General features: G+C 39.4%; 1 protein-coding gene across 9 annotated transcripts in view; it reads right to left on the bottom strand.

The window, feature by feature from the left end:
- Positions 1 to 9,611: 9,611 nt before the first annotated feature.
- Positions 9,612 to 26,541, bottom strand: part of TOR1AIP1 (torsin 1A interacting protein 1) — a 44,781-nt gene continuing 27,851 nt past the window's right edge. For 6 of the 9 annotated variants that reach the window (XM_017888805.1, XM_017888804.1, XM_017888811.1 and 3 more), the window contains 6 exons: positions 25,769 to 25,825; positions 22,009 to 22,050; positions 21,206 to 21,274; positions 16,653 to 16,697; positions 16,234 to 16,290; positions 9,612 to 12,234 (listed from right to left, as the gene is read on the bottom strand). In XM_017888805.1, coding sequence (XP_017744294.1) covers positions 11,447 to 12,234; positions 16,234 to 16,290; positions 16,653 to 16,697; positions 21,206 to 21,274; positions 22,009 to 22,050; positions 25,769 to 25,825 — 1,058 coding nt within the window. In that variant the 3' untranslated portion in view covers positions 9,612 to 11,446. The remainder of the gene's footprint in view (positions 12,235 to 16,233; positions 16,291 to 16,652; positions 16,698 to 21,205; positions 21,275 to 22,008; positions 22,051 to 25,768; positions 25,826 to 26,541) is intronic. The other 3 variants (XM_017888807.1, XM_017888812.1, XM_017888810.1) reach the window with 1 other exon arrangement.

The following is a 26,541-nucleotide window of genomic DNA, read 5'->3' as shown; positions in this document are numbered from 1 at the left end:
AGTTGCACTGTGTGGGGCTAAGAAGGCCAAGCCTTTGTATCCCCCATCATTGGAGCACACCACTCTCCCCCTCCCCAGACGTAGTCTTGGGCAAGGTGGTTTTCTACAGCTGAGGCAAGCCGTGAAGGGGTTGAGAGTGAAGACTGTCCACTGAACACACTCCCAACAGCTGGTAAAACAAATTCTTCCTTGAAAGGAGATCCAGATGGCACATCTTCATGTTCAACACAGGGTAGTCTGTGCAGCACTTGGAAAATAGCAACAAAGTATAGTTGCTTCAATAAAAGAAAGTGAGATTGATTAAGGAGGAGAGTAGGATGGTGAAGATGAATGGGAAGAATAAACCATGGAGAGAAAGAGCTATTTGCATGTGATCGAAAAGCTTTCTTGAAAAAAAATTAATTAAAAAAATTTTAAAAAACTTTTAAAATTTTATAACTAGAGATGGGGTCCTACTATGTTGCCCAGGCTGGTCTTAAACTCTTGGGCTCAAGTGATCCTTCCACCTTGTCCTCCCAACGTGCTGGGATTATAGGCATGAGCCACTGCACCCAGTCAGGAAAGCTTTCTTATTCTTTCTAGTACCCCTGATTTGGGGCAAGGGTGGATTCTGGTGACTGTAGGTCTTTTGTTTAATAAACTTTGTGATGGGTGGGGGTTTGTAATGGAGGTATAAGATAGGAAGAAAGCCCAAGTTCTTCATATAACAAGGGTCACCTAAGGGGCTGGAAATAGGAGCCATCACATTTGATGCCACACAGGAAAAGGGGAGAGAACTGTTGGTGATTAAAAATTTTGGTAAATGAGGCCAGGTGCGGTGGCTCACACCTGTAATCCCGGCACTTTGGGAGACCGAGGCGGGTGGATCACCTGAGGTCAGGAGTTCGAGACCAGCCTGGCCAAAATGGTGAAACCCCGTCTCCACTAGATATACAAAAATCAGCCAGTGTGGTGGCACATGCCTGTAATCCCAGCTACTCGGGAGGCTGAGGTAGGAGACTTGAACTTGGGCGGCAGAGGTTGCAGTAGCCAAGATTGCACCACTGCACTCCAGCCTGGGAGACAGAGTAAGACTCTGTCTCAAAAAAAAAAAAAAAAAAAAAAAAAAAAAAAAAAAAAAAAAAAAAAAAAAAAAAAAAAAAAGAAGAAGAAGATAGTAGTTACGTTATTTTCCCCATTTTTAGAGACAAGGAAACCGAAGCATAGAGCAGAGGTTGCTAGTGTCATTCAGAGAGAAAGGCATGGAGCTGGGATTTGGCCCTCGGCAGTCAAACTCCAGACTGTAGGGCCTGTACTCTTAATCATACTCTCCCTCATTACAGTAAGGATAAGGATGCGTCTGTTTTCTGTGGGATGTGCTCTTTGTGTACTAACAACAATTTTTCCTCTGTAGGAAATTGCCAATGCTCTGGACGCAAATGGATATTTTCTTAGGAATTCAGAGTTGCTGAGTTTTGCATCAAGATGGAGAGAGGCCAAAAAGATAGACTGTGTGGTAAGCAGGGGCAGTTAACCAACCCCTGGAGTACATGTAAGCATTCTGAAAAAGATTACTGTGAGTCAACATTGCAGTAAATTTAGTTATAAAATCATGATTATGTATGCAAATATGTGTCAACAGGTAGGACTGTGTGATGACTTATCCTACTCAAAATTCTCTAGACTCAATTTGTGCAATTTGGATTCTACAATGCTGAGCAAAGGAACAAAAGTGTTTAAAGGAGAGCCACAAATAGGAATATACAGGTTGAATATAAACTTTATAGAGCCTGAATAGATTAGAATGGAATAGATGGAGGCTTCACGCTCCTCCCCATATGCATTGTCCTATGCATCTCTTCATCTGGTGTTCATCGGTATCCTCTGTAATATCCTTTATAATAAACTAGTAAATGTGAGTACAGTCATGTGTCACTTAATGAAGGAGACACATTTTGAGAATTGTGTTGTCACCAGGTGTGGTGGCTCATGCCTGTAATCTCAACACTTTGGCAGGCTGTGGTGAGAGACTTGCTTGAGTCTAGGAGTTTGAGACCAGCCTAGGCAAAATAGCGAGACTCCAGCTCTATAATAAATAAATAAATAAAAAAGACAATGGCATTGTTAGGCAATTTTGTTGTTGTGCAAACATCTTAAGAGTGTCCTTTCACAGAGCTAGAGGGTATAGCCTACTATGCATCTAGGCTGTATGGTATATCCTATTGTCTAGGCTGCAAACTGTACAGCATGTTCCTGTACTGAATACTGTAGGGAATTGTAACACAATGGCAAGCGCAGTTAACCCTGGAGCAACTAGGGAATTAGGGGTTTGACACCCACACAGTCAGAAATCCATGTATAACTTTTGACTTCTCCAAAATTTTACTAATAGCCTACCACTAACTGGAAGACTTACCAGTAACATAAACAGTTGATTAACACATGTATTATATACTGTCTTCTTATAATAAAGTAAGCTAGAGAAAATAAAATATTAAGAAAATCCTAAGGAAAACATATTTACTGTACTGTACTGTAATTATCAATACTGTAAGTTTAGGGTTAAATGCCCCTTCATTTCCAAAATGAGTCAGCTGTCTGAAATGGCAGGCAGCTGCAGCTACAGACCTCAATCTAAGGTACTTATCAAGCAATTCAACTTTTTCTCATAATGTCTTTTTTTTCTCTGCTTCTTGCGAGCATTTCTAGCATCACTGGTGGCACTTCGTATGGGGCTCATGTTGTCATTCAAGGTTTAGGGTATTGCATTAAATATGATGAAAAATGGGAGAAGTGTGAGAGATCACTTTTTACTGCAATACGCAGTTTACTAGAGCAAAGAACTGCTCACATGGAGATGATTAGCTCACAGGGTGTTCCAGGTGGATATTCTCAACACTTGGGTTCTGCTGTAATAGCAACAGGAGGCGGATACAAAATTATTTCAGTGGAACAGTATGTACTACGGTAATTTTATGCAGCTGTTTGTTTTAATTAGTTAATTAAATAATTTTTGTTCTTTCCATAGCTTTAGTGGTACAAGTGGTTTTTTGTTACATGGAAGAATTGTATCCTGGTGAAGTCTGGACTTTTAGTATACCCATCACCTGAATAGCACACATTGTACCCACTAGCTAATTTTTCATCAGTTAGGGTTTAACACTGCATTTGTAGATTTTTAAATATTTATCTAGACTGCAAATGGTACAATGTATGGTCTGTGTTTGTGTGTATAGGTTGTGATAAATTTTAACTTTTTTTTTTTTTTTTTTTTGGACGGAGTTTGCTCTGTTGCCCAGGCTGGAGTGGCAGTGGCCGATCTCAGCTCACGGCAAGCTCCGCCTCCCGGGTTCACGCCATTCTCCTGCCTCAGCCTCCCGAGTAGCTGGGACTTACAGGCGCCCACCCAGTCGCCCGGCTAGTTTTTTGTATTTTTAGTAGAGACGGGGTTTCCACCATGTTAGCCAGGATGGTCTTGATCTCGCTGACCTCGTGATCCGCCTTCTCGGCCTCCCAAAGTGCTGGGATTACAGGCTTGAGTCCACCGCACCTCGGCATTTTAACTTTTTAAAATAGATTTAGTGATATGGTAGTAAGTGGTAGACTAGTATCTACATGTATTTTTGTCACTCTTCAGAATACCTTGTTCTTAATTTTTTTTGATATTTCAGTACTATGAGGTTCTGAGGTTCATCTGGTTTTTCAAATTGTTGCAAATCTCCAAAAAATTTTCCAATATATTTATTGAAAAAAAATCCATGTATAAGTGAACCCACACAGTTCAAACCTGTGTTGTTCAAGGGTTGACTGTATTTATGTATCTAAACAAACCTAAGCATAGAAAAGGTACAATAAAAATACAGTATTATAATCTTATGGGATCACCGTTGTCTATGCTGTCTGACATTCAAATGTCACTATATATGGCATGACTGTATAGTGTTTCCGAGTTCTGTAAGCCTCTCTAGCAAAAAAAAAAAGAAGGGGTTATGGGAACGCTAACTTATAGCTAGTTGGTTAGGACCCTCGGTCACCATCTGGGGCTTCTGATTGGCATCTGAAGTGGGAGCCATCTTGTGGGACTGAGCCTTCAACCTATGGTATCTGATGCTATCTCCAGGTAGTGTAAGAAGTGAATTGAATTAGAGGACACCCAGCTGGTGTCTGCTGCAAAACTGCTTATTTGCTTAGTGCATGGGGAACCCCCCTCCACACACATCTGGAGTCAGAAGGGTGTTGTGAGAGTAAAGTGGGAGAAACTGAATTTGTTTATTCCTATATTCAGAATGGGGTCCTTGAGAACATCATAGTGGTAAACATAGACGTTCTAAAGCCAGACTGCCTGGGTTCATCTCTCTGCTCCACCACTTCGAGTGTTACTTTAGCTCACTGTGCTTCAGTTTCCTATTAAGTTGGGATAATAATACCATCTCACAGAGTAACTTAAGAATTAAATCAGTTAATACACATAAAGCACTTGGAAGTGTTTGGAGCATTAATAAACCCTCAATAGCTAACAAAAAATAGAAAAGGGTGAGGAACAACTTAATACATATTCAAATATATATTATAGATCTTTTCCATATTTGTTGTAGGGAAAATAGGAGGAAGTGTATTTAAGCTATGGAGATCTGGATTTTATGAAATAATAAAAAAAGAGTAGATAAAAAATTTGCCCATTAAGAGACGTAATTAACTACCGAGGGTGAATATTTCTATAGAGGGCTGTATAGCATGCGGTAGATTCTGTAATTGTGTTTAGCCTAAGAATGGTATTCTCTAAAAGTGGGAAAACAATCCCTAGAAAATCAAGTTTGAATCTAGTACATGGCCACCTACCACCTCACTTGCCCAAGAAACATACTGAAAACTAAAGCTTGGTGTTCTATTGAGGGACTTACAACAAATTAACAAGAGCTGATGTATGTTAAAACAGTACCCGAAGTTTTGACAACTATCTTCCTTGTTTAGTCTAGAGAAACAGAAGCAATGGGAAGAAATCACATTTGTAGTAGACCCATGACCAGGACTCAGATTTTACAACTTAAAATGTTTCCATTACCTTGAATTTCTCTTTATTGGGGTTTTTAAAAAGCTAAAATGAAATGAATTAATCACATAGCATGGCATTACATATACAAGGTCTTTATATAGTTGAAGAAGTATTCAGTGGTCCTTTAACATATCTGCCCACTTCTTGTTCTGACCTCAGGACACTGCCCTACCGTAACCCAAACTCCTGGTCCCTGTTAAAAGGGTGACCTAGGAAGCTATGCTTTACCATATATGCTTCTCAGGAATCCTTCATACACTGAATTGAGCCATTAAAGTCATAGTTTTGGCATTTAAGTCACAAAGGGGAAGTTGTTAATTGGGTAGCAGCAATAGAGGGAATGGCTGCTGGTCTCCACATGAAGACAGTCTTCACAGTTCCCATATTTTCTTTTCTTGGAGTCTGAGATGTATATTCTTGCAGTCTTCACCCCAGCCCTCTTTTGCTCATTTCCTGGTGGGACAGGGTTTTTATCCTTTTTTTTTTTTTTGAGACGGAGTCTCACTGTGGCCCAGGCTGGAGTGCAGTGGCATGATCTCGGTTCACTGCAAGTGCTGCCTCCTGAATTCACGCCGTTCTCCTGCCTCAGCCTCCTGAGTAGCTGGGACTACAGGCGCCTGCCACCACGCCCGGCTGTTTTTGTATTTTTAGTACAGATGGGGTTTCACCCTGTTAGCCAGGATGGTCTCGGTCTCCTGACCTCATGATCCACCTGACTCGGCCTCCCAAAGTGCTGGGATTACAGGCATGAGCCACCGCGCCCGGCCAGGGTTTTTATTCTTTACAATTTCTGACCAAATATGTGTGGCTCTACTTCAGACTAAAAGTCAACATATTGACATGCAGAGATAGGAATTTAGTCTATCACTTTGTGCTTAGTATCTGGGGAGAAGATACATGAGCTAAACAAAACAAAGAAATATTTTCAGCACTTTTACATTCAATCAAATCTGGTCAGTTCTACTTCTCAAATATTTTTCTTATCCATCTTCGTACATCCATAGCCATCTTTTATCTGAATTATAATACTCTCTTAGGCAACAGAAAAAGGTGGAGGAATACTTGCTAGCTATTTTAAGAAAATGCAAATGCCCAATATCACTGCGGAAAGACCTCATGGCTTCCCAGTCTTTTCCCTTGATATTCACCTTTCCCTTGAGGACCTGTAATGATCACTGTCTCCGTCAGAGAAGTGCCAGTTTCCCTTCCACGGCGTAGATTGGTCCTCTTTGTTTTTCCTCATTCATAGCATTGCTAAATCCAGGTGAGTTATATAAAGCTTTTAGATAGGGCTTAGGAGTCATGGGGGACCGGGGTGGGGAAGCAAACAAAACACTAAGATGCAACTTACCTAGCTATAATTAGGTACGGCTTGCTCTTTTTATTCAATAAATATTTGAGCACTCTGTGATTACCACGGTGCATATATTGACGATGCGTCACTGCTCGCAAGATGCATGTGGTAGCAGGGGTATGCTAATGCTGCCACAGGGTAATAAAGGATAAATCAGAGTGTGGAGCACCTCAGTCACTTTAAAATGCGCAGGAAAGGCTGTGTTCTCTCCTTTTATCTGGAAGATTCACCGGTCATTTGAGCCCTTTGAAGTGACTCGTTCAACTCCCAAAATGGTTTGGCTGGACACGACCCAGTTTTGGATAAGAGGACAGGAGCTGGCTTCAGCTAGCAGCTTGCAGAGGTTTTCTTTCACCGGGGGTATATCATTGGTTAGCTTGTAATGCTTGGGATGAATTTTTCCAGCCTCTAAGTCACCCAACCCAGGAACTCCTCATGCTGCTGGGTTTTGTAACAATAAAGGTCGCATTGTTTAAATCACCAAAAAAAGAAAAACAACAACAACAAAAAAAAAAAAAACAGGAGGCACCTAAAATAGTATTTGGGGGGAGGGAATTATGAAAGATTTCACTGAAGTGCTGCCCTAAGAAAATGAAGACTTTAAGGACAAATAAGAATGAGCAGAACATGAGATTGGAGAAAGCGAGAGGGCAGGAAATGAAGTATTCCAAAAGAGTCTAAGAATGTGCAAAAGACAAGTGAATGATGTGTTTAGGAAATTGCAAGTAGTTCATTATGCCCGGAGTGTAGAGTACAAGGGGGTTCTCCTGTTTATGCTCAGGTGACAGGAACTAGTTTCTCTACCACCCACAAGGGTCCTTAAACACACAAGGAATTCTCTGAATCCAGGCCAGAAACAGGGCATTCAAGGGAGGAATTTCCTCCTCTTCCCGTCAGTGGCAGCCTTCTCAGCTTGGTTTTCCAGGCTGAGGAACCCCATCTTTGGTGGTTAATGCCAACAAAATCCTCTTCCTTAGGGAAAAACCCTATCCTCTTACACCGCAAAATTTTACTCCATGATCTTGATAAGGACAAAATAGCAGAATAGTGCATTATCTTTATGTATTTAGTAGAACTGCTTGTTTACACTGCCAAAAGAAAGGCTACTTTCCATAAACCTGAGATCATAAGGAAACTGGATATTATACTTTTAGCTTAGGTATTAACTAATGGTACAAAGTATGTAAACCCCTATCACTTCTAAATGGCAGTTCTCTTCACTGAATGAAAATCAGTTTACTTCCAATTTTTTTTTCAGGATTAGAGGTTTACAAAACATCTTTAAATATTAAAGTCATTAAAAGAAGTGAAGCAAATTAAGTTTCAAAAGTTTAAGAAGGTACCATACTGTGGTTTTCCTGGGCCACTGTTGTCGGCCAGTTACAACGTGCTCCATTTCTCTAGACCCTAGCTCCTATTTTGAAGCTGATGTCTTAAATTTTCCTTTCTAGGCCAGGCTCCGCAGCTCATGCCTGTAATCCCAGCACTTTGGGAGGCCAAGGCAGGTGGATCACCCGAGGTCAGGAGTTCAAGACCAGCCCGGCCAACATGGTGAAACCCCATCTTTACTAAAAATACAAAAAATTAGCCAGGCATGGTGGTGTGAACCTGTAATCCCAGCTACTCAAGGAGGCTGAAGCAGGAGAATCGCTTGAACGTGGGAGGCGGAGGTTGCAGTGAGCCGAGATTGTACCACTGCACTCCAGCCTGGGCAAGAGTGAGACTGTCTAAAAAATAATAATAAATAAATAAAATAACAAATAAATTTTCCCTTCTAAAAGGATCACAATAACATGAATAGCAAATAGAATGTTTTAGGCAGCAATTATCTAAAATGTGGATGCTCTTGAGCATGCATTCTCAATGGGGGTAAAAATTGGTTTATTGGGGACAAAAAAAATTGTATTTTGTATAAAGCAAAAAACATTTACAGTCCATAAACAGATACATAGTGTCTGGACGGAGGGAGGGAGGGAACAAAAGAACAAAAGGACTAAAATGGCGCATTTCCGGGTTCTTCATTGTCAACTTTCCCGTGCCCGGGAAAGACACAGGTCGACTGCGCAGGCGCAGTCTGACATCTGAGGGAGAAAATCGAAACCTACCTAGCCGCGCCTACCGCCCCGCCCCTGACCCACCTATGTCCCGCCCACTGCCCTCCCACTCCCAGGCCCAGGACATAAAAGCCGCTCCCGGCGGGCACACGGCGGGAATTTCCTTGGCCCCTCCTCGTACAAGGGACCTAGGAACCTCGTCCGAGAACGCCGAAGTCCCCCGGCGCCAGAGACGGTGAACCTCGCCCCTCCTTCACATTGACTAGTTAATAAAGTTTTCTTTTACCCTGCTTACTTGCCTATTCTCTGGCACTTACTCTGGTGGTCGTCTGGAGCAAATCACATAGTACATATGTGGTGTTGAAATTTCATGGGGAAGGGGTGACTAGAAAAAAATCTAAAAAAGCTCTTCAGGGAGGTGATAAAGAAAAGGTTAAGAAGCCAGGGGTTGTGACTTACACCTGTAATCCCAGCTACTTAGGAGGCTTAGGCAGGAGGGCTGCTTGAGGCCAAGAGTTCAAAAACAGCCTGGGCAATATAGCGAGATCCCAAAAGAAAAGGGCCGGGCCGGGGCGGTGGCCCCTCAAGCTGTAATCCCAGCAGCTTTGGGAGGCCGAGACCCGGGCAGATCACAAGGTCAGGAGATCGAGACCATCCTGACTTAATATGGGTGAAACCCCATCTTACTAAAAAAATAGCAAAAAAAAAAAAAAAAAAACTAGCTGGGAGAGGTGGCGGGGCGCCTGTAAGACCCCTCAGCTACTTGGAGGCTGAGGCAGGAGAGATGGCGTAAACCCCGGGGGCCGGAGCTTGCAGTGAGGCTTGAGACCCGGCGGCCCCTTGCACTCCCAGGCCTGGGCCCGAGCAGAGCGAGACTCCCGTCTCAAAAAAAAAAAAAAAAAAAAAAAAAAAAGAAAGAAAAAGAAAGAAAAGCTGCTGTGGAGAATTCTTTTGCCCAGTCAGGAAATACCTAAATTAACTGTATTTTTTACAAACCCTAAGTGCCGAGATAAAATGGAAAGTTATGGCTATTCCACTTCTAACCAATGTACTTGCAAATGGCTCCAGTTCTTTGGTTTTTGTTTCTCCTAGCCAAGGTTGCTAAAATTGTTCAAGGAAAAGACTTGGATTTCTTTTTTTAAATATGATAAATCATTAAATATATAACACAGAGAGTACAAACCAAGAAAGTAAATTTATTTAAATTACTAAAATAGCTTTTAAAGTCATTTACAGATCAGCTGCTATAATTATTTTTCCTGAAAGACATAGGTAACATATTACTTTTAAATTACTTGGGTCAGTGAAACATTTAATAAAAACATTTATTTCTCTATATAATATGTATGTATAAAATAAGCCTTTTCAGAAACTCTGGTTTTCATAATCCTCTATAAATCAGATGATCTGACTTCTAAGAGGAACAAATTATAGTAAGGGGCATACATTTATGAATACTGGTAGTACCAGAGGAAAGAAGTTAGACCACTCTACTACCACTTGTGGAACTCTCAAAGGGTAAATGACAAAGCCAATGAATGACTGACTCTCTCTAAAAACAGTATTTACACTTAATGGTTTGTGGACAATAAAAAAAAAAGGTGAATAGATCTAGAATTGTAACATTTTAAGAAAACCACAGCAGTTGACAGATGAGAAAGCTCAATTATAGATGCAAAGTTATAACTATACTACTATAGTAGTAAAGAAATACATTTCACACTCTTCATATAAGTTCACTATCTTGCCTTGAGGCACTCCATAACATGTATCACGTGCATAGTAACTCTTTATATTTGCTATGGCGTTGCACTAGAGGACCTGGACTGCAACAACTGGAGGCGCAGAAAACAAAATCTTCTTCGATAGCCCAGGACAGCAGGTTAACAAATGGTTTGTCAATTCCTGAAACTATTTCTTAATTCAAAACAAAAGCTTCAGGATGTGTCCAACATAAACTGTTACAAATTGACCTAGTCTTTTTTTTTTTCTTTTTGAGACAGAGTTTCGTTTTTGTTGCCCAGGCTGGAGGGCAATAAGCCTGGTCTCGGCTTACTGCAACCTCTGCCTCCCGGGTTCAAGCAATTCTCCTGCCTCAGCCTCCCAAGTAGCTGGGATTACAGGCATGTGCCACCATGCCCAGCTAATTTTGTATTTTTAGTAGAGACGGGGTTTCACCATGTTGACCAGACTGGTCTCAAACTCCTGACCTCAGGTGATCCACCTGCCTCGGCCTGACCTACTCTTAAGAGTCAAGTGAACAAATATATTAAATTTTGCAATATACATGAAGAATCCTTGGGAGGGCCAAGAATTTTTCTTCAAGGAAGGAAAAAGGAGATATAAAAAACAAATCCCAATGGAATCCACCAAGATTAACAGTTCATATACCTATGTGTGACTAACCTGTATCTCAGTGGATTACTGTAACATTTCCTCCCTTCAGCTTCCCCATTTCTTCCTTGCCTTGTTCTTTCCATCTTCCAAGAAACAAAAGAAAAAAAATTCCAAACACACACCTACGTGACCTTTCATTGCTTATGTTCCTATAGGCAGAAGCTAAGGAACTCACACCTACATGGTATAAAAGGGGACATAATGGGAAAATCCATGGTTACATTTAGGGAGCAATCTTACTAATAACTCAAGAAACTTAGTGAGAAATCTAAGTTAAAAAATCAGGAAGATAAGGAGACAAATCCCTTTCACTGGTCATACCATAACTGTAATAATTCAGCCCAGAATCAAAATAGATTCTCTAAGGAACTGCATATTATCTGCACTCCTAAGATACCTTTAACACAGCTCTCAATGGAAACTGAAATGATTCTCTCATATCATAGATAATTAGGTTGAATGAATGATTTTATGTTCCATGTTTATGTAAGAACTTAATTTCCTTTAAAAGAAACCAGTTCTTTCAAAAGAGCTCTGAATTCTGTCTCTGGTTAGAAAATGTGAACAATTCTCAGAACTTGGGACATGATTTTTCTTCTCTCTCACTTCTTATAAGCAGATGCCCCTTTTCAAGGCATTTTCAGGTTGCACAGGCAGAACTAAGTGAGAAATGCGGCTCCAGAGGCCATTCAGTTTGTCTGGGTCCATATGATTGTAGGAGTTGGGTGTGTTAGAATTGGTGAACTTGACTTTAAGGAAATCTCTTACTTTTTCTTCAACTTCCTTTAGGCCTAGACTGGTTCCAAGTGTCTCTTCCTCCAATAAGACAGTCAGGACTAAGGCTACATCTTTGAAGGCTGCGTTTTCATGGTCACAATATTTGTAGAAGATCAAAGTAGAGCCTGCGGGCAATGACTCAATGCGGTGTACCACAGCTGCATTCTGGCCGTTCTTAAATCCATTGCTCAGTTCTTGGTCTACCTCTAGTTTGACAGTATCACTGTCTTGAGCAGCTTTATCTGTCCCATCAATCCGGATGGCACGGACACTATGAAAAGAAGAATAGGCATCAGCAATTTGTTCACTCAGACACCTAAGCGCTTCTTCAGCATCTCGGGCAGCAGTGAGCAGCAAGATAGCAGGCTGAGACCGAGGATGGGAGCTATTAAGATGTTTTTCCAGGAATATTTGGCTCCTTTTCCACAGCTTCTCATCTTGACCTTGATACTTATTCTTAAGTTGATTCATCTGGTTCTGGAACTCTTGAACAGCAGTGGTTTCTACCTCAGGAGTACTAAAGAACCAAAAACTCCCAGAGGCAAGAGCAGCTATCAGAGGAAGTAGCCACCAGCAGTTCCTCTTGACAAAAGATGCATTTTGGGGTTGTCCAGTCACTTCTACTCAGAAAAAAAGAAACGACAGATATAAATACCACTTTCTTAGATTCAAGGCAAGTGACTTTTAAAATCAGTATCAATCTTTGTAAACATTAGGTAAAAGAGAACTTTAAAGAAGAAAGCTGATAATTTTCTTAATAAAATAATTTATCGCATTCTCAAGAAAATCTTACATGCACTTTGAATTATGTGTATAAATATGCATATGTCTCTTCAGTATAAAATATCTTTGAGGAAAAGTTTTAAACAAAAGAAATGGCATAAACAAGTCAGAAAAATAATACAGTTTATAAAGTGAAGTTTATTATTTCCACTGCTAACAGTTGGGAGAATAGACTATTAAAAGACAATTTATAAAATATTTTTTAATTTAGAAACTCAGCATTCACATGGCTAATTATTCAAGGTGAAATATTTCTGAAGTATATAAAAGGATAAAGAAAGGGATGCAGGCTGGACACAGTGGCTCATGCCTGTAATCCCAGCACTTCGGGAGGCCGAGGCACGCGGATCACGAGGTCAGGAGATCGAGACTGTGAAACCTCGTCTCTACTAAAAATACTAAAACCTAGCTGGGTGTGGTGGCACAAGCCTGTAGTCCCAGCAACTTGGGAGGCTGAGGCAGGAGAATCACTTGAACATGAGAGGCGGAGGCCGCAGTGAGTCAAGATCACGCCACTGCACTCTAGCCTGGGTGACACAGCGAGACCCCATCTCAAAAAAAAAAAAAAAGAAAAAAAAAGAAAAGTATGCAATATGAATGAACATCTTCTACATGTTAATAATAGCTAGCTGTCCCTTTAATTTTACTGATGGGTGGCCTTTTGTGGTATGCAAGTTAACACTGGTAAAACTTAGTTTGTAACTCATCGCTAATTACTATTGGCAATAATAATAGTATTTATTTATTTATTTATTTATTTATTTTTGAGACGGAGTCACGCTCTGCCGCCTAGGCTGGAGAGCATTGGCGCAATCTCGGCTCACTGCAAGCTCCACCTCCCAGGTTCACGCCATTCTCCTGCCTCAGCCTCCCGAGTAGCTGGGACTACAGGCGCCTGCCACTACGCCTGGCTAATTTTTTTGTATTTTTAGTAGAGACGGGGTTTCACTGTGTTAGTGAGGATGGTCTCAATCTCCTGACCTCGTGATCCACCCGCCTCGGCCTCCCAAAGTGCTGGGATTACAGGCGTGAGCCACCGCGCCCGGCCACAGTATTAATTTATATTTAGTGCTTTTCAGTTTATAAAGTTCTTTCTCATATTCTACTCCATTTATTCAGTTAATATGATAGTAACAATAATACTTTTAGACCTTTTATTTATTGACTGTTTCAGGCTATTAATTTTAGTAGGGACCTTTTAGAGCAGCAGTTCTCAAGGTGTGATCTGTGGGGTACCTCAAGACCCTATTTTGTGGGGGAGATACCCATGAAGTTAAAACTATTCTTCCAACACTAAGATGTTATTTGACCTTCACCTTGTGTTGACATTTGCACTGATAATGCAAAAGCAATGGTGGGAAAAACTTTTGATGCCTTAGCATGAGTTACAGGGCAGTGGCACCAAACTGTATGAGTGTAGTCGTTGTTATTTTTCACTGCCATGCATTCAAGGTTTAACAAAGCGACATTCCTTTACTTAAGAATGTCCTTGATGAAGCAGTTAATTATTTATCTTATTAAATCTCAATCCTTGAGTACATATCTTGTCAATATTCTTTCTGAAGAAATGGGAAGTACGCACAAAGCACTTCTGCTGCATCATACAGTACCATGGTTGTCTCAAGGAAAATAATTTTGTGCAAATGAATTACAAGATGAATTAGCACATTTTTCAGGAATACTATTTTTTACTTGAAAGAACAAGTAAACTATGGTCAGACTTGTGTATTTTGCAGACATTAGCTTTCAAGTGAAAATGAGGATTTTAGAATCCTCAATCTGCCACGAGTTTGACAACTCCCAACATTGTACTTTAACGCTTTTTTTTTTTCTGAGATGGAGTCTTGCTCTGTGGCCCAGGATAGCATGAAGTGGTGCCATCTTGGCTCACTGCAACCTCTGCCTCCCGGGTTCAAGTGATTCTCCTGCCTCAGTCTCCTGAGTAGCTGGGATTACAAGTGCATGCCACCATACCCGGCTAATGTTTTTGTATTTTTAGTAGAGACAGGGTTTTGCCATGTTGGCCAGGCTGGTCCTGAACTCCTGACCTCAGGTGATCTGCCCACGTAGGCCTCCCAAAATGTTGAGATTACAGGCCTGAGCCATGGCACCCTACCCTTTAACACTTTTTAAAAGTCTTGAGATTGGCAGTGATATTAACAAATGTGATATTTTATATTACATTCCTAATGTGTCAATGTTTGGAAAAATCTGCATTTCTCAGTGAACCAGTGTTTTCCAAATGACCAGTGCACGATATTCCATTCAAAGTATAAGAAAGACCAATGAATTTTACTGTAATAGAGTACTAAAAGCTCAGTAAGATGGTTTCAGATATCCTATTTCAAGTAACATTTAAGAAACTAACACTTGTTGAGTTTTGGAGAGTTCAAAAAAGAATAGCCACAATTATCTGAAAAGGCTATTAAAATTTTTCCTATCTGTATAAAGCTGGATTTTTTGTAGATACTTCAACCAAAATATATTGTAACAGACTGAATACAGAAGCATATATGATAATCCAAATCCATTTTTTAAAGCTAGACATTAAAGAGATCAGAAAAAATGCAAAGCAATCTGATGTGTCACTCATCTTGCTAAATTATTTAAAATCAATTAATAAATATTTTTTAAAATTTTCAACTTTAATTTCCTGGTACATATGGATAGATATAACCCATATTTCCAACAAAAAGCTCTTTGAGGTTCTTAATAACTTTACTAGTGTAAAGCAGTACCAAGAACAAAAAATGTGAGAATAATCATTAATCTATTTTTTTTTTTTTGAGACAGTCTTGTTCTGTTGCCCAGCCTGGAGTGCAGTGATGCAATCTTGGCTCACTGCAAGCTCTGCCTCCCGGGTTCACGCCATTCTCCTGCCTCAGCCTCCTGAGCAGCTGGGACTACAGGCACCCACCACTACCCCCAGCTAATTTTCTTTGCGTTTTTTAAGTAGAGACGGGGTTTCACCATGTTAGCCAGGATGGTCTCAATCTCCTGACCTTGTGATCCGCCCACCTCGGCCTCCCAAAGTGGGGGGATTACAGGCTTGAGCCACCGCACCTGGCCTTTCTTTTTTTTTGAGATGGAGTCTCGCTTTGTCTCCAGGCTGGAGTGCAGTGGTGCGATCTCGGCTCACTGCAACCTCTGCTTCTCGGGTTCAAGCGATTCTCCTGCCTCAGCCTCCTGAGTAGCTGGGACTACAGGCATGTGCCACTATGCCCAGCTAATTTTTGTATTTTTAGTAGAGACGGGGTTTCACCATGTTGGCCAGGACGGTCTCGATCTCTTGATCTCATGATCCGCCTGCCTCGGCCTCCCAAAGTGCTGGGATTACAGGCATAAGCCACCATGCTCAGCCCATGAATTTATTTTCTTAGTACTGTTTCAGGATAATAAAACTTGGAGAACTAAAGAAACTTGCAACAAGGCTGTAAAGGAGGTAAGTGGTCCAATCTAGTTCAAATGCAAGTGTGCAGACTCCAAAAGCCATTGTAATCCCATAAAGTCATGCTCTGGCTGTCTTTCTTTCAATTTAGCATGGTTTCCTCAGTTAACAGTATTAGTAGCTTTACTTATTATTAGCTATTACTTTTGGTCTTATGGACAGTAAAGTGAAGGGGCAATACCAGATGTTGTCTCATATATAGTTTGTCCATAAATAATTTCACTGCTAGTAGAATATATACTTTTTCCTCTAAAGTGCTTAAAATATGATTCTTCAAATAGCATCGAGTCATACTGCTGTCAAAAACCATTTTTAAATAATTATGGAATAATTATGGATTATCCAATTTTACAGAAATATTTAATTAAAACTGAATACACAAACTTACGTCGGCTGGAGGTTGATGGTGACTGGTTTCCAAGCTCTGATTTCTGAATGCTGTCATCTAATGGTGAGAGTAATAAAATAAGACTATCAACTTATGTTTCATAATTTGAGTATTTATTTCTAGTAGACAAAGAGGATACAAATTCCACCAGGAAAAAAAAGAAGACAGAGATCAGCCAGAAGCAGAAGAAAAAGTAGAACATCTGAGTGCTGATTAGACTGAGGGCTCCTTGAGACACAAGACCTATTTCTTTCATAGCTGTTCACAGCATATGGTGGGGTCTAGTAGAAAGCACACAATAATTAGTTTTGAGAGAAAGTTTGGAAGTATTTGACCCATAAGTATCTAATGGGATTGGTGAAACTTCCGGGATAAAAAGGACAGAGAAAATAAGCACACCATAATAAAATGAAACATACCACTTGAAAAACTGCCATATATTGAACTCTTGCCTGGTGAAGATGCTGTAAAGAGGGAAGGACAAAATGTGGATTATAGACTACTGAGCTGTCTGGATAAGGTGTTTTAATATAAAACTCAATCTTAATCTTCACTATTTTCTACCTCAAACCGATTCAGTATTTCATCTGGGGATTCTGACCATTTCAAATATTAGTAGTATTTTAAAATCACGTTTAAAAACTTCTCATCATTTCTGTTAATAGACAAGTAATTAAGTAATTCTGTTTTAGGCTTGTGGTTAAACAATAGAGCTCAAAATAATTTTCTCACAACTCTGTCAAATCTCTACTTCCATCTAAATTTATTTAGAAAATAAATTAAGCCGGGCACAGTGGCTCAGGCCTGTAATTCCAACAACTCAAGAGGCTGAGGTGAAAGGACAGCTTGAGCACAGGAGTTTAAGACCAGCCTGGGCAACACTGTGAGACCCCATCTCTAAAAAAAAAAATTAAAACAAGAAAAGAAATTAAAAACAATCCTAACCCTTCCCTTTCCCTTCCATCTTTTTTTAGCATACCAGCAGGTTTTAAAATCTAAGAGAGTAAATGGAGGGACAGGCTTCAGAAGGTATGGAGGCTGAGTTATCTCATTCATATGACCTATATTACCAGTATTGCCATCTATCACTTGACTGGAGTTTTATAATTTTTGTATATATAAACGAACTTCCTGGCGGATCTTCTTAGGGTTTTATCAATAACTTTCATTTGAGAAACACTGGAATAACTGGAGGAATAATATTAGCCCTGCTAACATTCAGAAATACCCTTATTTTTGGTCATATGACAAAAAGCTCCATAATGATGTCATAAGACAAAATGACAGCAAATCTAAGAGGAATATTGTTTTTCAGTTACCAGTTTAACTTAGGATATTTCATTATTTAGAAGCTTCTAAGTTATGTTATCAAAGTTACAACTAAAATAACAAAATAAAAAAACCTAACCACACAAAACCCAAATCCATCAGATAATGTTTATTTTGAATACTTCACTCCATGGTTGCAAAGATCAAATGAGATAATATATACAAAAATGCTGTGAAGTGCAATTCTATGATGTTAATGAAAGACAGCTAAATAATAATTATGTACCATATATAATATTTATATAATTCATATAACACAAACACATACACAACAGGGTATATACTGCCAAGGCAGGACATCGTCCAAAGGGTAACTGATATCCTTTTCATCAACATTACTCGAGATGCTAACAACAATTCTAAAAAACATCTTTTTAAAAGAAAAAACTCAGCTGGGCACAGTGGCTCATGCCTGTAATCCCAACACTTTTTGGAAGGTCGAGATGGGTAGATCACCTGAGGTCAGGAGTTTGAGACCAGTCTGGCCAACATGTCTCTACTAAAATACAAAAATTAGCCGGCTGTGGTGGTGCACCACCAGCTACTTCGGAGGCTGAGGCACGACAATCACTTGAACCCAGGAGGTGGAGGCTGCAGTGAGCTGAGATCACGCCACTGCACTCCAGCCTAGGCAACAGAGCAAGACTGTCTCAAAATGAAAAAGAAAAAACTCAAGCTTTTCTAGTCTAAAGAGTATGGTGATAATCAATCACTCTATAACCATCAAGAGTAGAGGGCACAAATCCTCCATAGTTGCTATTGATTCTACAGAAAACATTGTTAACAAGAAATAAACCCAGATAATTATGAGATTTTAGACTTTAAAAAATTGTGTTTACACATATAAGGTCATTACAATAATTTAGTTATAGGCACTATTGTCTTTAAAGGCAAGAAAATTGAGGTTCACAAAAGTTAAGGGATTTTACCAAGATTACTCAATTAGTAAGTGGAAGAGCTAGGCCTGGAGCCCAAGAGCTTTAACTACAAATTGTCTTCTTTACCTAAATTTCTAAGACAAGTTCCAAAGCATTTATATTAATGCTCTGACCTCTACTTGCACATATATTCTTCTCTATAATCATTGTTTTATCACCTGGCAAACAGGAAAAAGTAAAGACAGTGGTTCCATCTTTCCTAAAAGGTTTGGATGCAGGCAGAAGCCTGAACTGGGACCTGTCTACCCAGGAAACTGGTGCTAACATTGGGTGACAATGTTCCATGGGGTAGAATCTATAGCCCAAGGTTCTCGAACATTCAGGTCTAAAAATGACTTTTTTTCCCTCACCAAAGCAGGTAGAAATATATAAAGAATGAGAGATAAAATGTGGAATGCTAAGAAAACATTTTTAAAAATACTCTTGAAGAGGAATCTATTATATAACATTGTTTGAAAAATCACTGTAGTCTTCCACTTCCATTGAAAATATTTTCTTCTTGCTCATCATTCTATCTTAAAGTCCTCATGTGGTTGAATGTCTAAAAGATCCTATTACATGCACACGTCTGGTATGTTACCGTTACATAACTCTGAAAGCTCAATGTGGTATCTATATATGGTAGGTGGCTAGCAACCAAGGTATAATTCTGTAAGCCATAATAAATATAGTAACTTAAGACAAAGTAGAAATGCAAACAGATAAAACACTAAAAATTAGCTATCAATTTAGCAACTAAAAATATCTATTTCTGCATTTCAATTAGATGTTCAATATAATTATTTTTTCCTTCTGTATTGCAGTGTCTTATTAGAGGAAAAATTATGCAAACATTTTCTGGTATGTACTAACTTCACTTATCTGGAAGTCATTTATCTGATATTAATTACTCAGAATATATAGTTAAGAACTAAGAAATGACACAGATGCCTCTGAGCTTTTCACATTATATATACTAAAACTCATGCATTTTTACATCCAAGAGTATCTCTTGGGTCTTCAAATTTAATTTTAATGTTTGATTCTGGTTGTAAACATAATTCTAATAAGCTGAATAATTAATATTTGGTTTCCTAACTACAATAGGTCAGGAAGAGCAAATTATAAGAGGAAATGGTTTTCTAATATCAGGCATATACTCACAGCTATAAGAAATGACAATCGACAATAAGACATGGGCAAAAAGTTACTTTGGTTCTAGGCTGCTGAAGAATTCACTTATATGTGCGCTAAAAAAGTCACTGCTGAGAAAAAATGAATTATGACCACTCCCAGTTTACTGATGGAAAAGCAGGGCCACAGACATCATCTGGTCCAATTACAGAGTTAATTATCCCATGAGCAAGAGATACATGATGTGGATTTTTACATTATCTAAATAAAACTAAGAGAATACCTGATGACCTCCAGACCTATTGTGGCTAGATGAGTAAAATAGGGAGCGAGGTTAAAGGTCACTTAAAGCAGAGAATATGCATGGACTTTAAAAAAATATGGTCAAGATTTAATGTGGACACATTTCCACAGAAATTATAGAAAGTGAGTTCAGAGTATGATGGTTTTATCATATAAATTTATAGTATTCCTTAAATTCTGTGACATTTAATCCATCCAAAACCTAAACATGAGGCTGGGTGTGGTAGCTCATGTCTGTTATCCCAACACTTTGGGAGACTGAAGCAGGCAGATCACTAGAGGTCAGCAGTTCAAGACCAGGCTGGCCAACATTGTGAAACCCCGTCTCTACTAAAACTACAGAAATTAGCTGGGCATGGTGGCGCATGCATGCAAGTCCTAGCTACTCAGGAGGCTGAGGCACAAGAATGACCTGAATGTGGGAGGCGGAGGCTGCAGTGAGCTGAGATCGTGCCACTGCACTCCAACCTGGGCAACAGAGGGAGACTTCATCTCAAAAAACACAAAAACAAAACAAAACACAAAAACCTAGAAAGGCTGGGCATGGTGGCTCAAGCCTGTAATCCCAGCACTTAGGGAGGCCAAGGCAGGTGGATCATGAGGTCAGGAGTTCAAGAGCAGCCTGACCAATATGGTGAAACTCCATCTATACTAAAACTACCAAAATTAGCTGGGTGTGTAAAATTAGAAAAATTAACCAGGTGTGGTGGTGCACACCTGCAGTCCTAACTACTTGGGAGGCTGAGGCAGGAGAACTGCTTGAACCCGGGAGGCAGAGGTTGCAGTAAACCGAGATTGCACCACTGTACTCCAGCCTGGGCGACAGAGAGAGACTCCATCTCAAAAACAAAACAAAACAAAACAAAAAACAGAAAAAAACAAAACAAAACCCTAAACACGAAAATATAACTTGTGCATTTCAGCCTTTATTATGTAAAATTATGAGTACACAAAGCTGTTCCAAAATCTGCTAAAAGCAAAAAATAAGTATTGTCAAAAGAGTAGAATTTCATTATTGTATACAGACTGTATTGCTGCTAGAACTGAGAGCTTGTTAAGACCCATCAATCTCTGGTTTGCTCCTGCCAGTATTTACATTCTACATACACCTAGCCCATGTGCTGCCAGTCCAAGCAAATAGAAATTACTAACCTAGTAATCACAGCTGTACTTTATTAGTGAAATCACAAACAACCTAAATGTTTACCTGAAGAACTAAACATTTTTGTCAAGGAAAACATAGCCAATATGCTTCAGATTATTTCACTAACAGAGCTTTATCTACTTACTTTGCATCCTAGTTCTTATTCTTGCAGTCTGCGGGGCCCATTCCTCAAGAGTTCTTTGATATCCTGAGCCTGAAGCAAATACATATATCAAAAGATAATTTCCCATACTTTGAAAGTTTATACCATATTCCAGTGCTATAAAATTAATCTATCAGAAAGACAAAATAAAAGAGGGGAAGAAAACAATAAAAGCAATAGTTTCATAAGTAAAAAATAATTTCAAAGGATCCTATCAGTGAGGATGAACCACTTCCTACAGCAAAGCAGGTAGCAAATAAACGTATTATCACCCAATATAAATTACTTGTGGTAAAACAGCCCTGAACACATTTCCACATCACAGAGTAATTATTACAGGTAGTACCAATCCGTGGTGAATTAAAAAGGTAAAGAGGGGTAAAACAACTTGAAATTTTATTACGGCTTTTGCTGGGAGAATGAGGCAAGGTTAGAATTGATTGACTGAGGCTGGGCGCGGTGGCTTATGCCTGTAATCCCAGCACTTTGGCAGGCCGAGGTGGGCGGATCACAAGGTCAGGAGATTGAGACCATCCTGGCTAACACGGTGAAACCCCGTCTCTACTAAAAATTCAAAAAATTAGCCGGACGTGGTGGTGGGCGCCTATAGTCCCAGCTACTCAGGAGGCTGAGGCAGGAGAATGGCGTGAACCTGGGAGGCGGAGCTTGCAGTGAGCTGAGATAGCACCACTGCACTCCAGCCTGGGCGATAGAGTGAGACCCCGCGTCAAAAAAAAAAAAAAAAATTGATTGACTGAAAAAAGAGCAGGCAACCAACTACTTACTCAACACTGAAGGTTGCTTATCATGAGCTGTGAAGTTGTGACCTGAAACAGAAAACAGGGATAAGGTCATAGAATACTTGAAAATAACAAAAAACATGCTGCATAGACATTTTGCTTGTTTACTGTGGATACTAAAAACAAACAACAAACAAAAAACATTCATCAGTTCCAAGCATGTAAGTATATAAGTGTGTGTGTATATATATATATAAACCATGCATATACTATATATATATATAAAGTGTGTATTTCTTTTCCCCTCATTTCTAAACTTCAAAATGTTTAGGAATTGGACAACAAGAAGGAGTCAGTTTTAGGATCAGTACCATCAAAACAATGACTACGTATAGTCAATGTGTATCAGCTATTGAGTATAATTTTGCTTAATTCTTTTTTTTGAGACAGGGTCTGACTCTGTCACCCAGGCTAGAGTGCAGTGGTGCAATCTCAGCTCACTGCAACCCTTGCTTCCCGGGTTCAAGATATTCTCCTGCCTCAGCTTCCCAAGTACTTGGGATGACAGGTGTACACCACCACGCAAGACTAAATGTTTTGTATTTTTAGTAGAGACAGGGTTTCACCATGTTTGCCAGGCTGGTCTCAAACTCTTGACCTCAAATGATTTGCCTGCCTCGCCCTCCCAAAGTGCTGGGATTACAGGCATGAGCCACCGTGCCCAGCCAATTTTGCTTAATTCTTGTGTGGCAGATGCTATTGTTGTTCCCATTTTATAAATAAGGGAAAACCAGCTGGATGCGGTGGCTCATGCCTGTAATCCCAGCACTTTGGGAGGCCAAGGTGGGCAGATCACAAGGTCAGGAGATCAAGACCATCCTGGCTAACATGGTGAAACTCTGTCTCTACTAAAAATACAAAAAAAAATTAGCCCAGCATGGTGGCGGGTGCCTGTAGTCCCAGCTACTCGGGAGGCTGAGGCAAGCAGGAGAATGTCATGAACGCGGGAGGCGGAGCTTGCTGTGAGCCAAGATTGTGCCACTGCACTACAGCCTGGGCGACAGAGCGAGACTCTATGTCGAAAAAAAAAGGGGGAAAACCAAAATTGGTAATTTTTCCAAAATTATATATCTAAAAGTAGTGGGGCCGAGATACAAATCCAGGCAGTCCATATCATATACCATATACCATACCATAGAGAAATGGTATGTACTATCTATGCAGATTTATGGACATTGCAAAGTAGTTATAAAGTAAAACATGCTACTTCAGGTTTTGAGGAGGTATTTAAGGATAATTGTAAAATGACACAATGGGATGACTAACAAATGACATTACAATTATAACAAGGTGAATTTTCAAATCTGCCCTGAGGAAATGAGTTACTCTTTAATGATAAATACAAGTATCCATTTACATTTATTTATTTTCAACTTTTTCTGAATACAAACATATGCTAGCTGTTTTAAAAAAGTGCCATTCTAGAAATGCGTAATTTAAAAATTCACGAATATCTATCTGTTAAGTATGTGCAAAACATTGAATGTAGAAATACTACGGTAAGTAAGACAGATATATATTCTCTCAGCTTTGTTTTCAGTCTATACTAAAATATACTTTTAAAAGTGGATACATACCTTTTAATACTTTCTTTCATCAAATTCTAAGACATACTTTTTAAAAAATGCCCTCTGATCTACAGATGTATCTTTTAATTAATGGTATGGCACAGTTTAACTGGATGGTTTTTCTTTCTCATTGATACATAAAATTAATAGTATCTTAAAGTCAATGAAATACATCTTGATCACCTTTTCATTAGTATATATAACTCATCATATATAACTCATTTTTCATTTCTAAATAGTATTTTTTTTTTTTTGAGATGGAGTCTCACTCTGTCACCCAGGCTGGAGTGCAGTGGTGCGATCCCAGCTCACTGCAGCCGTCGCCTCTTGGGGTCAAACAATTCTTCTACCTCAGCCTCCCAAGTAGCTGGGATTACAGGCACCTACCATCACACTTGGTTAATTTTTGTAGTTTTAGCAGAGACGGGGTTTCACCATGTTGGCCAGGCTGTTGTCGAACTCCCGGCCTCAAGTAATCCACCTGCCTCGGCCTCCCACAGTGCTGGGATTATAGGTGTGAGCCACCGCCCCCAGCCTAAATAGTATCTCACTGCATGGGTATAACATCATTTATACAGGTAGATACATTTAAGAATTTCCAAAGATCAAAGATTTGGAGTAAAATAGGGCAAATACATAAAATAATTCAAAGAGTAATTTTCCACAACTGATTTTTTTCCAGCAGCTAATTCATTTTATGTCTCATTTTATAGTCACAAATCCAGAACCTACTAAAATTAAAATGAAAATAAAAAATTGAATTCTATAAATACAATGATTATAAAACAGATTTCCAAAGGCTTTTTCATTTTTTCTTTTTTTTGAGACGGAGTCTCACTCTGTCGCCCAGACTGGAGTGTAGTGACGCAATCTCTACTCACTGCAAGCTCCGCCTCCTCCTGGGTTCAGGCCATTCTCCTGCCTCAGCCTCCCGAGTAGCTAGGACTATAGGTGTCTGCCACCATGCCCAGCTAATTTTTGTGTTTTCAGTAGAGATGGGGTTTCACCATGTTGGCCAGGATGGTCTCGGTCTCTTGACCTCGTGATCCACCTGCCTCAGCCTCCCAGTGCTGGGATTACAGGCATGAGCCACCATGCCCGGCCTTCCAAAGGCTTTTTCTTAAGAAAAGGAAGTAATGTGGAAGGAATAAAAAAGTTCTTGAAGGTTTTACATACAAAGATATTTTGGTTAATAACTCAGATTTTGGGAGACTTGATTTAAAAATGTCAAAAGAAAAAAACAGTAGTACCAAAATAATAAAGGTGGCTGGGTGCAATGGTTCACACCTGCAATCCCAGCATTTTGGGAGGCTGATGTGGGAGGAATGCTTGCGCCCAAAAGTTTGAGACCAGCCTGAGCAACACAGTGAGACTCCGTCTCTACAAAAAATTAAAAAATTAGCTGGGCATGGTGGCACGTGCCTATAGTCTTAGCTACACAGGAAGCTGAGGCAGGAGGATCCCTTGAACCCAGGAGTTCGAGGCTGCAGTGAACCATGATCGCACCACTACACTTGCCTGGGCAACAGAGCGAGAACCTGTCTCAAAAAAATAAAAAAGAAAAGAAAATAATAAAGTTAAAAAAAATGCCACCAATGATTCTTAAGCAAATCATTATTAGCATTTTGGTATATTACTTTCCAATCTTTTTTTGTTATATTTTCTCAATATTTGATCACAAAACTTTTCAGTTGTAAGACTGAAATGACTATTTATATACCCATCACCGAGCTTACCATTAACTTTTTATTACATGTGCTTTATCACTTATTCATTCATCCTTCCAAACTTTTACAACAGAGTTGAAATTGTACTAATATAAAATTTTATGTCCTTATTAGAATAAGTGCATATAAATAGGCTCAAACTACTACATTAGTCTGTTAAAAACAATCAACCCATTTATATTGCTAGCAAAGACATTCAACAATTCACAGGAAGCAGTAGTTTCTTTGCTTGTTTTTTAAGTTCAAATTCAGGTTTGGATATAGAGAATAACAACTCCATAAGCATCATAAGGTCAAGGGGTAGAGATATATTGGATAAGTTTTTTTTTTTTTAGTATTCATTATTCCTCTTTTTCAATATTTACATTAAATTTCAAAAGACGATCTTCAAAAATAGGAACAGCATTTGACCAAGCTCACAGGTAGACCTGTAAACACAGCTTTACTTACTTTGTGATGACTGCCAAAATGATTCTGTATATTGACTAGATGATCTGGTGGCTTTATCTAAAAAATAAAAAACAGTACACTATAAATAATATTCAACTTTTAAACTGCACATTTTATAAGATAACAGTGAGAAATTAATAAAAGAGCAAAATATTCAGATAACTCCCAGGTGGTTAAAACTTGGATGCATAATTTATTTTAAAAAGTTTCTAGGCTGGGTGCAGTGGCTTTTACCTATAAGCCCAACACACTGGGAGGCTGAGGCAAGCGGATCACCTGAGGTTAGGAGTTTGAGACCAGCCTGGCCAACATGATGAAACCCCGTCTCCACTAAAAATACAAAAATTATCTGGGCGTGGTGGCACGTGCCTGTAATCCAAGCTACTTAGGAGGCTGAGAGCAGGAGAACTGCTTGAACCCGGGAGGCAGAGGTGCAGTGAGCCGAGATCGCACCACTGTAGTCCAGCCTGAGCGACAGAGTGAGACTCCATCTCAAAAAAAAAAAAAGGTTAAAAAAGTTTCTAAAGTGTCATGTCACATCTAAAAAATTAGCTAATAATCACTTAAAAAATTGTTATGATATAGAACATGCTACAAGGTAATGAGATAATAAAACCTTTGAGTTGAGAAACATTTTGTAAGTTTACAACAGTGGATCATCTTGAAATCATTAGTATCCAGTTTTGCTTTAAACTTTTATTGCAAGTGGGCAATATTTTTGTATACTCTTTTTCTTTCTTTCTTCTTCTTCTTTTCTTTTTTTTTTTTTTTTT

The sequence above is a fragment of the Rhinopithecus bieti genome, unplaced genomic scaffold (assembly GCF_001698545.2).
Source record: "Rhinopithecus bieti isolate Rb0 unplaced genomic scaffold, ASM169854v2 scaffold_15676, whole genome shotgun sequence".
NCBI lineage: Eukaryota > Metazoa > Chordata > Mammalia > Primates > Cercopithecidae > Rhinopithecus > Rhinopithecus bieti.
This window is presented reverse-complemented; position numbering and strand designations above follow the sequence as displayed.